Source organism: Tamandua tetradactyla, chromosome 24 (assembly GCF_023851605.1).
Source record: "Tamandua tetradactyla isolate mTamTet1 chromosome 24, mTamTet1.pri, whole genome shotgun sequence".
In the NCBI taxonomy this organism is placed as follows: domain Eukaryota; kingdom Metazoa; phylum Chordata; class Mammalia; order Pilosa; family Myrmecophagidae; genus Tamandua; species Tamandua tetradactyla.
Window position 1 is genome coordinate 1,823,236 of NC_135350.1, and position 15,788 is coordinate 1,839,023.

General features: G+C 37.1%; 1 protein-coding gene across 2 annotated transcripts in view; it reads right to left on the minus strand.

Moving 5' to 3' along the window:
- SYNPO2 (synaptopodin 2) overlaps nucleotides 1-15,788 on the minus strand; it is a 200,522-nt gene that overhangs the window by 34,089 nt on the left and 150,645 nt on the right. For both annotated transcript variants that reach the window (XM_077142440.1, XM_077142439.1), the window contains exon 2: nucleotides 2,088-2,239. In XM_077142440.1, coding sequence (XP_076998555.1) covers nucleotides 2,088-2,239 — 152 coding nt within the window. The remainder of the gene's footprint in view (nucleotides 1-2,087; nucleotides 2,240-15,788) is intronic.

A 15,788-nucleotide genomic window follows, 5' to 3' on the forward strand; every position in this document is an offset into this window, starting at 1 on the left:
TTATATAGGAAATGACGAGCAAACTCTATTAAGTTGAATTTGAGGGTACCAAAAGATCAAAGAGTTTTAATTTAGGAAATCTTTGGACTGGAAATAGATTAAATCACTTTGAATTATGTTAGCAATCAGTTATGAAGCTGAGAAAGAAGCAGTTTAATTCATTTCAGTTTTATTGACTGGAGTACAGGCAAATGTAACTGAGGTAGAATGTATATACCGGAATAAAAATCATAAAAACGCTAGAGAGAGAGAGAGGTTAAAACTTCACACCTTAAAACACACATTTCCTTTCATTTTACATAGAGTACTTAATTCCACGATTTATATGCCATAACATAATCTTTTATTTTTTATATTTATAATTCTAATAAAATTTAAAATAATAGAGACTTAATGGGTTAAAAAAGTCTTTTAAAATAGTCTGACCCAGCTATCTCTGGGCAATAGTCCAGGAAAAGTAAGATGCTTGTCCTCTAGTGATAGAAGACAGTTATTTAAGTGAGAGAAATATCTAATTACAGGATACATTGTCCAGATATCCAGAATGGATGATGCTGATGATAATTGTAATTACGGCTTTGGGGCTGATTTTAATTTGGAATTCCATTTTGCATCCCACCAACTAATTATTTATTTTGCAAAAAAAGTCAAAATTACATACTTAAAAGAACATAATAACCTTGATTCCAGTGATCTAAAATAGTAGACAGCTAGTTCATTTATTTCTGAAAGTGAATACATACCTAATACTGATTTAAACCACCAAGGATTTTCCCCATGATTACCACTATAATCAAAACAAGAATTAGGAGGGGATATCCCAGATGACAGATATGCTGTAAAATATTGGCCCTATTAAATCAGTAGAAGGAAATAAATTAGAAAAGAGTCCTTCCCACATTTTGGATATAATTAAACTTTTACAAAAGTGGAAGGCTTCAAATATCACAGAGTTATACCTAATAAAGGCGAATGCTGACTATACTTGCAAACAACTATGGTGTCCCTTTTAAAAGTGAATAGCAGCTTTATAAATAAAAATGATACTAAGGCCTTAAACACTGGACTCGATGGGTATATATTTAGGCGAAATATTCTAAGAATATTGCTAGATTTCCTTTATTTTCATAAGATTTGGGCCATAATGAGTTCATGTTTATACAGAAGTAGGATCAAACTGAAAGGTTATCTGAGAGTGATGCTGCTTATAGGGTTTCTGCAACGTTGAGGCAGACCTCTGTCACATGAAGGCAGTGTAAGGATTCTGCACGAGATGTCCTGTGACATCTTCCACAGGCTGTTTGCCAGGAAGGCAGAACTATCTTTTCCAGATTTGTTATGATGCAATGGAAAGGCTGCAGTCATGAAGTCAATGCAGACTGCTCTGTGATTTGCGTTCTGTAAACACGTGGATGCTATGGTGTTTTGTTGTTCCTGCCCTCGTTGTTGTTTTCTTTTATTTTTATGTTTAAAGTTTACTTCTGTATTTTTAAGCAATTAGTTTGGGTGGGTTGTATTTGGGAGATGGAATTGATAGATGACTTGCCTTGATAATCCAAAAACTTTATTCTAAGAACCTGCTTCTGCCCAACCCCAAATATTGGGTTTTACTGAAGGTCCTGGCAAGCAAGAATTTGGCTGCTTTAAATTTATTTTTGTTCTTTCTCTTTTCTGAGGCATCCTCTCTATGAAAAATTATTGTACGGTATAGTGGTTTAACAGTTATGCATTTTAAACTCATCTATGAATATGGAAGTGATCCCGATCCACGACAAAATCTTTATCTATGAGAAGTATTAAATGGTCAACATATCAAGTTTTCTAAGAAAGGAGTCTGGTATACCTTACCAGCATTTTCAACGATGTGCTAAACACAAAGACCTCACACTAACTGTCAATTAACCAGAAAGTTCACTTGATCAGACAGCCATTTTTCAAACACGGTACACTGTCCATGTTTAGCTCTCCTGACATTCTCCAAAGAACTCCCAATCTCCCCATAAGTGACAAATCATGTGTGCAGGAGAACCTACAATGGCTCTCATCAAACTTCGATATAAAATGCATTTCTGGAAACTCTTTTGTACCTTTTGATGAGCATTTGGAGTGAGTCTGTTATGCTTTCCATGAGCTTAATGACTTCTGGGTAGGTGAGGCCTGCACAAAGGTTGCCATTGATAGAAACCACTTCGTCCCCCTCACGGAGCCCAGACCCAGAGGCTTTGCTCTGACTTCGAATCTGAGTGGAGTGAAAAAGGAGTCAGTCGTTAGAATCATTTAACTTGTAAAAATCGTGCCAACATATGTGAGAAACTTTTATTTCACAGAGGTAAATAGATCTGAATACTATAAAATCACCCCTGATATTAAAAAAAATTTTTTTTGTATACTGTAGTCACATTTCATTCTTTTTCCGTGCAAGTATCCTGTTACATCCACACCATTTGTTGAATTTTTTGTTTGTTTGTCTTTGGAAAGTGCGTGGCCGGGGATCGAACTGGGTTCTCCCGTATGGCAGGCAAGAATTCTACCACTGAACTACTGTTGCACCCCCCCACCCCTGATTTTAATTTACCTGTTAATCTATAAGATGACCTCCAATATTTTCCTTTTGCCTCTCTCAATCTCAATCTCTCTCTCTCTCTCACACACACAGTATATATTATCACCATAACTTCAACATTCAATCCATACCATTTTAAGTAAACAACAAAAAAGGAAAGCAAATAAATGGGAAAGGAAATAGAATATAAGAAAGAAAATAGAGAGGATGGGGAAAGAAGACATTTGATGTTAGAATTTATGATTCATTAAAAATAATTATTTCACATTAATTATGAAGTTTGAACCCAATCAGAAAATGACATCTGCCATTGCAATAAGTTTTAACACATACAGTCCCTTTGCAATTCCAGGTTTAAGGGTAATATTGACTTCTTGCTTTTAATCTCTAGTGTCTCACCATCTCTTCTTTGTTCCCTGAACCCTGTCTTCAGTCATCACATTAAATTATCTGTATTTACTCCTTTTAGCATGCCATCTATTTTCTCATGGGACTTTAAATGATACTAATGTATAGATTTTATTTTATGATGTGAGTTCAATAATTCTCAATGAACTTTTGTATCATGATCATGTTATCTTAAGTTAAAGAACACTTTAAGATAATACTCTAGAAATTTTTTCACCAAGGGTGGACCCTCTCTCATTATTAAGATCAAGAGTCAGTGTTCAGAGAGTTCAAAACCAGAGAAGCAGCAGTTCCTAAAGAATATTTTCATAGCCAAGCACATTTCTGATTGGGCGAGCAACATACTTCAGTTTATCTCTAATAGCTCCCCATGAATTCCTGCTAAGGTCTTAAATGCTAATGTTAACTTGTATAGGTTTAAAGTTTATGTTTCCAAGTGCATGCACATTTTAAACAACAGTCTTAGAAACAAAAGTATACCTTTAAGTCCCAAAACAGTGGTGCTATTGTGAAATGAGAAGTGATTCGGTTAGTTTTGATTTGGTAAGGCGTTTCTTTTTATTGTCAAAATTACAATCTATAGAAATCCTTCCTGTTTTCTGACATCAATTTCATTACTTTTTTTTCTTTAGAAGAACATACTTATTATGAAATATTAAATGAACTTAATTACTTCCAAGGACATAAGGAAATAAGGAAACAACAAAAGCAGTGGTGGAAGAGAAAATTCATCTAATGTTTAAAATATCTATTTAACTGCTGAATATATTTGTTTTGTTTTGTGTTTCCTGAAATATTTAAAATAAAGGATCATGAGACAGGAGTTGTAACTCAAGGATAAAACAATACCCCAAAATGAACATTCAAGTTAGGAGTAGAGTTATTTGGTCACATTTCATTTATTTAAATTCCTTTTTGTAATATAAGATTTGGTAGATAATAAAGCATATTTCTGAAGCGTAAAACCATTTATCCAATGGATTCAGATGTGCTTGACTCCAAACTGAAAAAAAACATATTCATCCTTTGGAGACTGAAGACATTGTTAGGCTAACAAAACAGACATGTCATCAGATTCTGTACCCTGTAAGACCCAATTTCTGTGGTGAGGATTCCCTTTATCAGCAACAAATTGTTCTCAGTTTTAAGCAGTTTTGTGAGCTTGCAGAGTGATGAAAAATAAATAAATCCTCATCTTAGCAGAGCTGTCTATCATTTAAACATGTGTTCCTTAACAGGCAGAGTGGAGTTTATCATTATGCCTGCCAGGTAGAGTTCTGCGTGGTTTCCCAATAAGCAACGCTATCATGGCAAGAGTTGTTAGTATTCCTTCGGAGCTTATATCCTGAGTCCATATTCAGAACACACTGCTATGATTGTATTTCACTGACCTTTAACATTTGACTAAACAGCAGATATAGTTTTCCCTCAAGAACCATGTTACATTTGGTGATACTTTCCTTGCCAGAAAAGTTTTTCTGAAAGATGAATCTTTCTCCATTTTTTTTTTTTCCCATGGGCAGGCACGGGGAATCAGTCTCTGGCATGGCAGGTGAGAATTCTGCCTGCTGAGCCACTGTGGCCCTCCCCTTTCTCCACTTTTAAAAGAACTATTAAGTTAAACAAAGATGTGTTACTAGTCTATTAGACCTGAACATGTTCATTGCCATCATCAGTTCTGCCAAGATAATCAACCTTATTCATGGGTGTCCTATGAAGGATAAACACTTATCAGTGCGCACAAGTGCTTATCTTAGATTGTATATAATTACATATTTTATAATTTGTATAATTGTGTATTATTATTTATTTGAGTAAAAATTCTAACTTCTGTAAATGTTCTTTACTTGTGAAATTTTTTTTTGTATGCTGTATGGCATAGTCATATTTCATTCTTTCTCCATGTGAGTATACTGTTATTGCAGCACCATTTGTTGAATTTTTTGTTTGTTTGTTTGTTTTTGTTGGTTTCTTTGTTTATTTGGGAAGTGCATGGGCCAGGACTAGAACCTGGACTCCCACATGGCAGGCAAGAACTGAACCACCGAACCACCCTCACCCCCCCCCCCCGCCCCTTACTTGTACAATTTTAATCGGTATTAAAGATACATTTAGTCACAAAAACAAGTTATTTGTAATAACAGCTCTATTAGTGAATTTATCAACCAGTTTTCTCTTTAGGCTATTAAACCTAGATTCATAAAAATACATGTTCTAGTGGAAAGAGTTTAGACTTGGAGGTATAAAGACACAAATTTACCAATTATGTGATTCCATTGCTTTCCTAATTGTGTGACCTTAGATGAGTTGTTTTGATATTTACCCTGAGTTTTGGATTTCTAAAAAAGAAATACTGGGGTTAATAAACTCAAGGTAAGAATTGTTAATAAAAACTAGAGCTCATGTGTATAAATCTGCTTGCACGATGTACATACAGCTATGGAGGTGCTTAAGAAGGGGATTGTAAACACCTAGGTGTCAACTTGGCCAGGCGAAGGTACCTAGTTCTATTGCTACGGACATGAGCCAAGAGCATGTGAACCTCATCTGTTGATGACGACATCTGCAGTTAGCTAGGAGGCGTGCCTGCTGCAATGAATGATGTTTGATTTTATTGGCTGGTGCTTAAATGAGATAGCTCAACGTAGCACAGCCCAAGCAGCTCAGCATACCTCACTCAGCACTTGCAGCTCAGCCCAGGCCTTTGGAGATGCAGAAAGAAATCACCCTGGGGAAAGCTGTTGGAACCCAGAGACCTGGAGAGAAGGCCAGCAAAGACCATCCTGTGCCTTCCCACGTAAGAAAGAACCTCAGTTGAAAGTTAGCTGCCTTTCCTCTGAAGAACTAACAACATAGATCCCCTTTTATTAAAAGCCAATCCGTCTCTGGTGTGTTACATTCTGGCAGTAGCAAACTAGAACATATGCCTTGGCTTCCAGTGCGCACAATACATGCATATCAAGGGAGCATGCCAATTAAAAAGAAAAGCTATTAAAATGTTGGTGCTTTCTCTACATCTGAAAACATCTAGATTTATTTTCTATTTTTATGCAGATATTTTGCATTATCTTATAGTCTAAGATCATAATCTTTTCCTCTCAGTGAGTATGCATTTCATACCTGAAAGGTAAATGACATGGCTATTTTAATTATGTTTTCCAGCACAAGTAATAATAGAAATAATCCACTATGAGCAGTGTTTTTATTGGGCACTTAATTCACTTGATACACTTATTTCATTTAATCTCTGTAACACCTCTATGAGAAACATAAATAGCCCTCAATTTTTTGTATTGCCATTACCTTAGTTTTGAACATGAGGAAATAGAGTCAGTAAAGTTAGGTACTTTGCCTAAAGCTGCAACAGTAGGACCAGAATTTGAGCTCAGAAGGTCTGACTACAGAGCCTGTGCTTTTAAACCACCACACAAATTGCTCCCAAGGCAATAATCTAAATTCTCTTCCAAGAGCCTCAGAGTGAGGAAAGAGAGTGAAGAGATGAGTAGCATAACTGCAATTGGTATCGATGGTGAGTGAAGTCAGCTTGGAAATGGAAGGAACCAGGCAGAGGTGACAAATAATTGCCTGGTCAGTCCATAGAGTAGTTGTTGAGAAAGACAGGTTTTGTTTCATTTCATTTTGTTTTGTTTTCCCCTTCTTCTTTCTCTTCTTTCTATTAATCATTAGAGCTATATTTAAAATATTCTTTAGGGATTGGATGATTGTCAATATTATGACCCAAAGTTTTACAAATTCAAAATTGAGTATCATTCTTTTGCAAACTGTGACTTGACAATACATACCTACATGAACATGCATGTAATTCCTTTTCTTTGAGAATATTGCCTTAGATAGCTCATTCCACCCCTAATACATTAGACAGATGAGCGAGTTTCTATCCATAAAATATTCATTCCTTTTCAGTGTCTCTCAATTTAATCAGATCACATAACTAAAGATATTGGTAACATAAATATTTACTAAATACCATGCTCTTTTACCTACTGTTTATTTCTCCATGCCAGGAAAGATTTATTTTACTACAACAAAATGAAAATGAAAAGTTCAGACTTTTCTGGGGAAGTGAACATTATTTACTTTTCATAGAATTAATTAAAGAAGAGTTTCAGGAAACAAACAATTTCTGGGAAAAATGAAAAGATCTCCTTTTTCTCCTCTCTTATGATCTCTTCATTTCCACGTCTGTCAGTACTGAGCAGAAAGCAGTTATTAGATTGGAATTATCATAAAATCTTGCCCTTAACCTATTCTATTCCAAGCTTCATCTTGTGCCTTATGAATTGCAGAGATTCAAAGGCTTAACCTTGGCCTTAAACGGTATCAATTGTGTCAGTTTACTTTCAGTGAAACTAAATCTTATTTTATGAGCTTCATTTGAATGTATAACTCATTGATAGGGTCTCGTGGAAAACGTCAGAGCAAGTAATAGTGTCCACAAAAAAAATCCTATTTAAATTTCACCTATTATAATATATGAAAAAGAAAAAACATAAATGTAGCCTATCATTTCTGGGGTTATTCATCCCAATCCATAAAATAAAGTCTTGGGCACCTGGAGATAACTAAGAATGGACAAGAAAGATGATCTCAGGGAGCAATGAAAGATTTAGAGTTTAAAATGTTTTGACTGAAACTGGAAAGCAGCCTCTGACCTGGCGGCTCTCTCTGAAGCTCCAGCCGTTCCTTAATTTTCCACTTTGGCCCTTTGGCGAAACTTCCCTCCTAACTCTAAGACAAGACTTAGTAAGTCTTTCCTCACCCCAGCCCTCTCTTGAACCGAGGCTCAAGGTAGGTCTTTATTCTTCACGTGAGACGGAAGGGATGATTTGAACGGTCACTGGAAGGCACAGCAAGGGCAATGAAGGTGGTCACTAAATTTTTTTAAAATACGTGAATAATTCTATTTTAAAGGGCTTACTATCCAGATTCTGAACTCCAACCTTAGCCCTAGATCAAGGTCAGAGTCCTTGTACCAAAGCTAAGTTGGGCATTCACTTTATAGCAGTCCATATTTGTGAAAACCAATAGCAAATAGCAACACAACAGTTTAAGGATAAGGAAACAAAAGAAATCAACAAGCACCAGGATACAACGGAATAGAAACAGAAGTAATTCAAATAAGATCTTTATTGTAGGAAGCAGAAACATCCCAGATTATGTAGAAATGCAAGCAGTAAAATGGAAAAAGAACTTGAAACAATATCTAGAATACAGAGTCAATATGTAAGAAATCTAACTAATAATTGTGTGCATCAACTATCGTCGGAGAAGACTATGACCAAAGAGCAGACTGGATTGCTTGAATTCTATTCCAAGTTCTTCTGGTAAGCCTTGTGCGCTGCAGACGCTGAGATTTAAACACATTTCCCAAAGAGAAACACTGGTCTATGAGACCTCCTTTTTGCTGGTACTGTTCTAGGAACTATGCTTTACTCTGGATTCAGCAGTTGCACTGGAAGTTTCCTCATCCCAGATCACAGCTAAGATGTGCAACCCTGAACCCAGCAGTGGGCTCAGTGGCTGCCTGATTCCCCAGTTACTGTGTGTAGTAAAGGTAGCCATTCCCTTGTGGAGCCAGTTCTACAGTGTTGTTTGAGCCATTCCTGCCTTTGCAGATCTTTCAACAAGTCAATAAGCACCTACCAAGTTTCCTGTGGTTAAAATAACTAGAGCAGTTAGTATTTTCTGCAAATGAGCCCTGACTGACTCAGAATGATAGAACTGAGAGCAAACACAGAAGGTAAACAAGGAGGGGCAGCTATTTCTCAAGTAAAGGAAAAAAGAACAGAGATGGATGCAGAGATTGATATTTCAAGAGAGCAGGATCGACAATGTAGGAACCTATGTCAGATAATTAAACAAGGTCAGCATCTGCTATGAATAAAGAGGAAGGGCAGAGGGGGATTAAAAACTTGGGGACAAAAAAGGAAGTTTAGAAATGCCATTGTAGAGATCATTTTAGGGAATCAATATGAAAGAAATAAAGGTTTTGCCTTTATTTTATAAGGAAGAACACAAGATGATTGTCAACATAAATAACTGTTTTAGACAAATGCCCTAAAAGGAAGAGCAGATGATTTCTAAAAGGAAGTGGGGCTTTCTCCATTAAAGCATCCATAAGAGTATAAAGAATCAAATAAGAGATTCAGTTCTACACATTTTCTAAATAAGGAAATAAATCTTAAACTGTATATCCAAATCAGGCCATGGGTGCAAACACAAATAGTCACCAGGATTTTTTGGTTATTCTATCCTCACTATCTCAATTCAGGTTCTCACGGTGAACTTTCCTGATCTTGCCACTGATTTATATCCAGATGGGGGAGGGGTGGAGTAAGGTGGGGGGTAGTGTTTGTTCTGAATGATTGTCTTTCCCCTTAGGGACCATAAAAGTAAAAAGCATTCCTGGTGGCAACTTTGGAAAGATTCCAGAGTAATAAGCACGTCTGACAGGATCGAGGGTCCAATCTACGCAGCCACAGACTTAAGAATCTGCATACCGATGTGATTTCACAGGCACAAGCAGTGCTGCAATAGGACTGCTATGAGCTGTTAGGGAAGCAGCCACCAGGATGTGAGAAAAGTAACATGTACAAATATGGAATGGTATTCTCTGCTTTTCTTTCTCTTGTAAGAATGTAAACATCCTAGCTCTTTCAGAAAAACACCAATGGGCCAGAGCCCATGTAGGATGCATCTCTATCTACTTTTTTGCTGGGTTAAATTGTGAAAGATTGCAAGAAGGCTTTTGAACTATTTTATAGATGTTTACACAACATTTGAAAAAAGATACTTTTTAAAGAATGCATAGGAATGCGCATATAAAATCTAAAAGATTAGATAGTCTGTCAGGATTACTCTAAAAAAGCAAAAATAGAGCTCACGGGTTTGGTTCCCCAAAACCTTGTTTATTAACTATAAACACAATGATTAGAGAAATAATGACATACTACAATTCTTCATATATTCAGAATTGGTTATCTGAAGAAGCCATAAATTAGCTCCCAACAATCTTTTGAGGGGTTAAAATACAGTAAAATATAAAGTTCACTAAAATTTCTTCACATTTTTGAAAGTGTCTAGAACCCTTTTTCAGAGTCTAAATTTGCTCAATTTCATAAAATTCTTATAAGCTTTGCGAATTGGTTTACAGAAAATTAGAAATAAGGAGACAAATGAGCTATATAAAGGAAGACATCATAATTATAGTTGATGCAATGCCACAGATAGGAGGGGGAAAATCAAAATTTAAAAACATGAAAATACGAAAAAAAGAAAAAGCTCAGAATTCTGGGGCCATTTAATGAAGGTGCAAAAACTGTCTTTCTCATTTGGACTTAATGCCTCTCTTTAAGTGAAATAAACAGTATTCATAACAATTATCTCAATTTCTTTAAAAATGTCTAAATCATCTTTAGTAGGCTGATTAGATGCAGAAAAACAGTGGACTGTTTAGAGGGAGCAGTATCCCAAATACTCAGAATAGATGTTTTGATATCTAAAGGTATAATTGAATATGAAGCATTGCCACATTCATAAAGTAAGGAAACCAGGCTAGAATTCATCATTGGAGGTGCTAAATTCTCTGCTTGCATTGGAATTTTATTGAAATTGTTTACTTTTGGATACTGTATATGTCTCATGTACCCAGAAAATATGTCTATCTAAAATGCCCTGTTTATTCATAGCTCTAGTCAGTTGAGGTTTTACTGTATTTGGCTAAACTAGATGAAACAGTTTCTCTTCTGGGTTGTTCATAAATAAAGCGATAGTGAAAGAAGACATAAGTGAAAATGCCCTCCGAATGACATGAGTTCAGACTTTTAAAAATCTATATCTAAGCGCTTATTACTTTGCTCCGAATTTGAAAGAGCAAATTGGAAGCCTAATTCTGGTATTGTCACTAACTGAGGTGACCTTGAGCAAGACAATCTCTCAGGGAATCAGTTTCCTTATCAGGAAAATGAAGGAATCCCATCCACATTCCCAAGTCTATTATAGTTTGCTTAACTATGATAAGCACATGCAAACACAGACACACAAACACATACATACATACAAGATACATCATGATGCTTCCATTTTGGGAAGAATCATACAATTTTTTATTGAGATTTTACTTAAAGAAGTGTCAACAGTACAAATTTATAAATATTTCATGTAGCTTTAATCCAAGAAAGTTCAGTTGACTGCATTGAACATTTACTGTAGTAGGGGATTAGATTAACAGTTAATGCCAGTAATGTCTTCACGTAAATGGGATAATCATCACCACCCAGCCACAGGGAATGCTGAGAGTTCTCTTGCAAAAAGGAGCAAAATGAGACTAGTTGGTGCAGGGGCCAGGAGAACTCAATCCTATCAGAAGGACTGTGCCCTTTCAGAGAAAGGCTGCTTTACACGGTCAGTTCTAAGGCTTTAGTTAACTGGAATTTGATGTAGGGCATCATTAGCATTCAAGAGTGAATGATCTAAAACAGCAATTCTCAAATGGTTTGGCCTTAGGATCACTTTGTGCTCCTACAAATGAGCACTTCAAAAATATTTGTTCACGTGGGCTCAATCTATTGGTAGCTATTTAAATTTTTAATTCATTAAAAAAACAAGAAACCAATTGCATATTTACATTAATTATTTTATTAAAAATGAACTATTTTCTAAAGCAAAATAATTTAGTGAGAATAGTGAGATTGTTCCCCATTTTTGCAAATCTAATGTCTGGGCTTAAAAGAAGACAACTGTTTTCTTTTATGTTCTTTTGCGTTCAACCTACTGTGACCTGGTGATGGTTTGGAGGTTTTATGGTCCCAGAAGATCATGTTCTTATAGCTAATCCATTCCTGTGGGTGTAGACTGTTGTGGGTGGGACCTTTTTGATGAGGTTATTTCAGTTGAAGCATGCCCTATGTGGGTCCTAATCTATTACTGGACAGTCCTTTATATGAGGTTATTCAGAGGAAGATACAGTGAGAAAAGCAAGGGACGCACACAGAGAAGCTGAGAGAGAAAAGCCAGAGAAGTTGAGAGAGAAGGACACACAGAAAACACAGACAAAAGACAGAGAGGCTAAGCAAGAATCAGCCAGAAGCTGAAAGGGATGACACCGGGGAGAGAATGGTCAGCAGACACTGGTCACGTAATAGAGGAGTCCTAGATCACCGATAGCCAGTACATTTATGCCTCTTTATGCCTTGGTCTGGATATTTTTATGGCCTCAGAACTGTAAACTTGTAAGTTAAGTTAATAAATTCCCATTGGAAAAGACAAACTATTTCTGGTATATTGCATTTCATCAGCTTTAACAAACTGAAACAGACATGCTGTGTTCATTTTGTATGGAAAAGCGAAGAATATTTAAATTGCCTTTTCAGATAATTTTGGATATCATTATTTGATGCTACAGCACAATTCATCAAGTGGTAGTTTCTTAAAGTTGCAATGTGGAATCTGAAATTATAGCAATGAACTTTTCATACTCTGTAACATTAAAAGCCATTGGCCTATTTTGCACTTTGAATGACTCTTTTACCCCTGCTTGATTATGTCATATCATGCATTGGCCATTTGTAATATTATTATTAGTTTGCCTTTATAAGAACAAGTTTTATTGTTAATTATATACCTTAATAGTGGCAGAAAGAGGAATATATTAGCTCAGTCCAACATGATCGGTAGTTGTCAAAATCTAATGAAGCAAGTGTTCTGATTGCTAAGGATTTAATTTGGATGCTTTTAATACTTAACCATTTTACACTCCAAACATAATCCAGAATAAATGCATCATCTCCCTCCCTTTTCATTTTAATACCCCACCTATGTCACTTAAATATGGAAATATCTTCATTCAATGATTCCCAGAAAAATAAGTTTCCTGGAGAGTATAGTTATGGTGATAATGCATAAAAGAACTCAAAATAAAACTCTGTATGATAATTCACTGGCCTAAGGAAACCATACCTTCCAATATATTAAGAAATAAATCCAGTCACAAGTGCACTAATAGGCCTATGTGAAGAGGTTCTGCAATAACTGAAAAGGGCCGGTTATGTACAAGATACCACAGCAGGTATCCTTTTTTTGCTCCTAACCCAGCACCAGCCCTCAGACGCCTAGTGTTCTCTCCACGGTAGGCCGCACACGAGACTCCATCTTCATCTTTCTCCTTCTCACAGAGCTGTCCCCTCGTTAGGCTGGACTGCGGGACTGTCCTAGGCACAAACAGCAAGACGTGGATCCTTTTCCTGATGAGCTCCATGAACTGAGCCACAGTGACGTCGGACGGAACCAGGCCCTTCCATCTGTCAATGGCAACAGTGTGAGAGCCTGAGACCCCTTCCACAATCACCCGAACCCGGTGGGGACACTGCGCTCGGGTCTCTGCGGATTCCGCACTGGGTTCCAGCAAAGTGGTCCTCCTCGAACGTCCACTCCATGGCGGGGGGTGTGTGTGGGGGGCGGGGAGCAGCGGCTCCCCAGGCGGCGGAACTCAGCGCACCAACCACATCTATAATTATTGATGCACTCGGTTATGGTGACCTTCTAAATGTCTTACATGGTTCATTATACAATATCAAAAAAAAAAACTGCATTAGTTATTATCATCTATTAGAGATGTCTTTAAGTATTGGGAAGCTGTTAAATTCATTGATGGATGAAAGTTCCTCGAAATTCTAATTTTCCCTTGAAAGCTGTCAATTGTTTTACTTGAAGTAACAGACTTTCTGCATTTTCTAGAAAATGTCTGCCAAGCACACAATTCTGAATACCAGTTTGTGTGTCATCCTTTAAAGTAAAGATGTTGTTTTGAAAACAAAGGCTTAATTCAGCTTGCAATTCAAACAGTTGTACATGTGCTTTCTTGATGCAAACATTGAACTTCAGTTCTCAGCCAAAGTGTTTTATGTATACTTGTCATATGGAATATTAAAAAGTTATATATTCTAGGGTCAAGATTTAATAAAATTCCATTTTTTACTGCTTCATCAAGGACATTGTTACGTGAAAGTAGCATCTTGTTTTAGATCAACTGCATGGCAGGGAAAAATATGACTGCTCCTGGTCTAGTTAGGTGCAATTGCCTAGTTTTGTCCACCACTGCTTCTGTACCATCAGTGCAAACGTCAATACAGTTAAGGAACAAGTAACATGCTGGTTTTATTCTGAAACTAGTTTGATCTCACCGATGCCCTGAAAACATCTCAGAGGCCACTAGTGACCTACAGACCGCATTCTGAGAATCACTGATCTAAAGAGACAGAGATATTATGTAGAAAATCTTCTTTGCCTCTCGAAATCTGAGTTGGGCATGAAAAAATTCTAGCCAAGGCTATGCAAAAATAAGCAGAAGTAAGGTCTGGCCTAGGGAAGAAAGAGCGACAGGATCCAGAAAAGGATCCTTTTAAGGACCATACCTGAAACCTGTCATGAATTCAGCCTACAGATCACTGTGGCATTTTTGGGAGGAATGAGAGGAAAACAGCTTCAGTTCAGTTTTGGAGATTGAAAGTTCTTCGTGGAGAAGAGAGACAAACAGGTAAAGAAAAATTTCACTGCGCTGAAATGTCAAAGTTGTTTTGGAAATAGCTCCAGTTCAGTTTCCAAACTATTGGCTAGTAGAAATTCCTTGAGAGCTGTGATTGCAACACAAAGATCTTTTTATCTCCTACAACCTGCCTCATGTCTTACACATAGTAGGCTTGCAATAAACATGTGCTGAATAAATGGCAATATAAGAAAATGGAATTTATACCCCAAACTCTGCCTTTTCACATTTTAGACCCTCAAACTATCCAGACCACTAGTCACTCCCAAACCTACTACTTTCTATTCATTCTTCCTTCAGGATCTCTTTCAGGTATGAGATTATTATAAAAGCATCATGTGACAAATAGGGAATTCCCAGTGTGTGCATGGAAATTGATTGGTCCTATTGAATACTGGAGACAGTGGTAACTGAATTTTCTCCAGCAAAGGCAACTCTCACATCGTGACTCATAAGCAATTCTGCAGCTGCTCCTGTCACTTATTCTATTTTGCCATTATTCTTCCGGCCTCATGACAGGGAAGGTCACAAGTAAACCTTGAAGCTGTTAACTACTTATAGGTTTGGTTGCGATTTTGGAGCTAAGCACAGGAGTAGAAGCAGTGTGAGGCACTACCACAGGTGCAGTCCCAGTTCCTATGTGCTCAGTTTGTCTTGGCAGGTCCCTGGAGGCTGAGCTTGGCTGTGGGAACGATTTCCAATTCTTGTTCTTCAAGAAGGGAAACCGGGGTTGTGCCAAGTGCCCCGTGTGTCCATGTAAGTGTTCTGTTGATGCATTCTAAACCGGTCATGCTCCCTGCTGCGATTGACTAATAAGTTCTCCTATTTATTTCGATTGTGGAGAGCCCAATGTGAATGTCATCAACTTGCCAAAACATTTCTGAGCCGAACCAGCCAAGGAAAGCCTTGCAGAGGCAGGGAAGAAGCCTTAACTCCTCTTATTCTCTCCACCCAGCAAGAGATCTGTGTTCAATTTAGGTAGAGAAGGGGAGTTAAAGCTTGCAACATTGCTTACGTTACCTCATTTGATTAACTAGTTAAGTAATTTTACTACATATTTACTGATTGTCTTTTTAGATGACAGTCATGTTCTAGGTTGTGCAGTACAACAATGAATCACGTCCTCGAGAGCCCTCGATTCTAAGAGAGATAAGTAAATAGATAAATGTGACCCAATATACTGCTATAAGTAAAGTAAGCACAGGAGCCAACGGGAGAGCACACAACAGGGCCCTAGCAGGCAAAGCTTCTTGG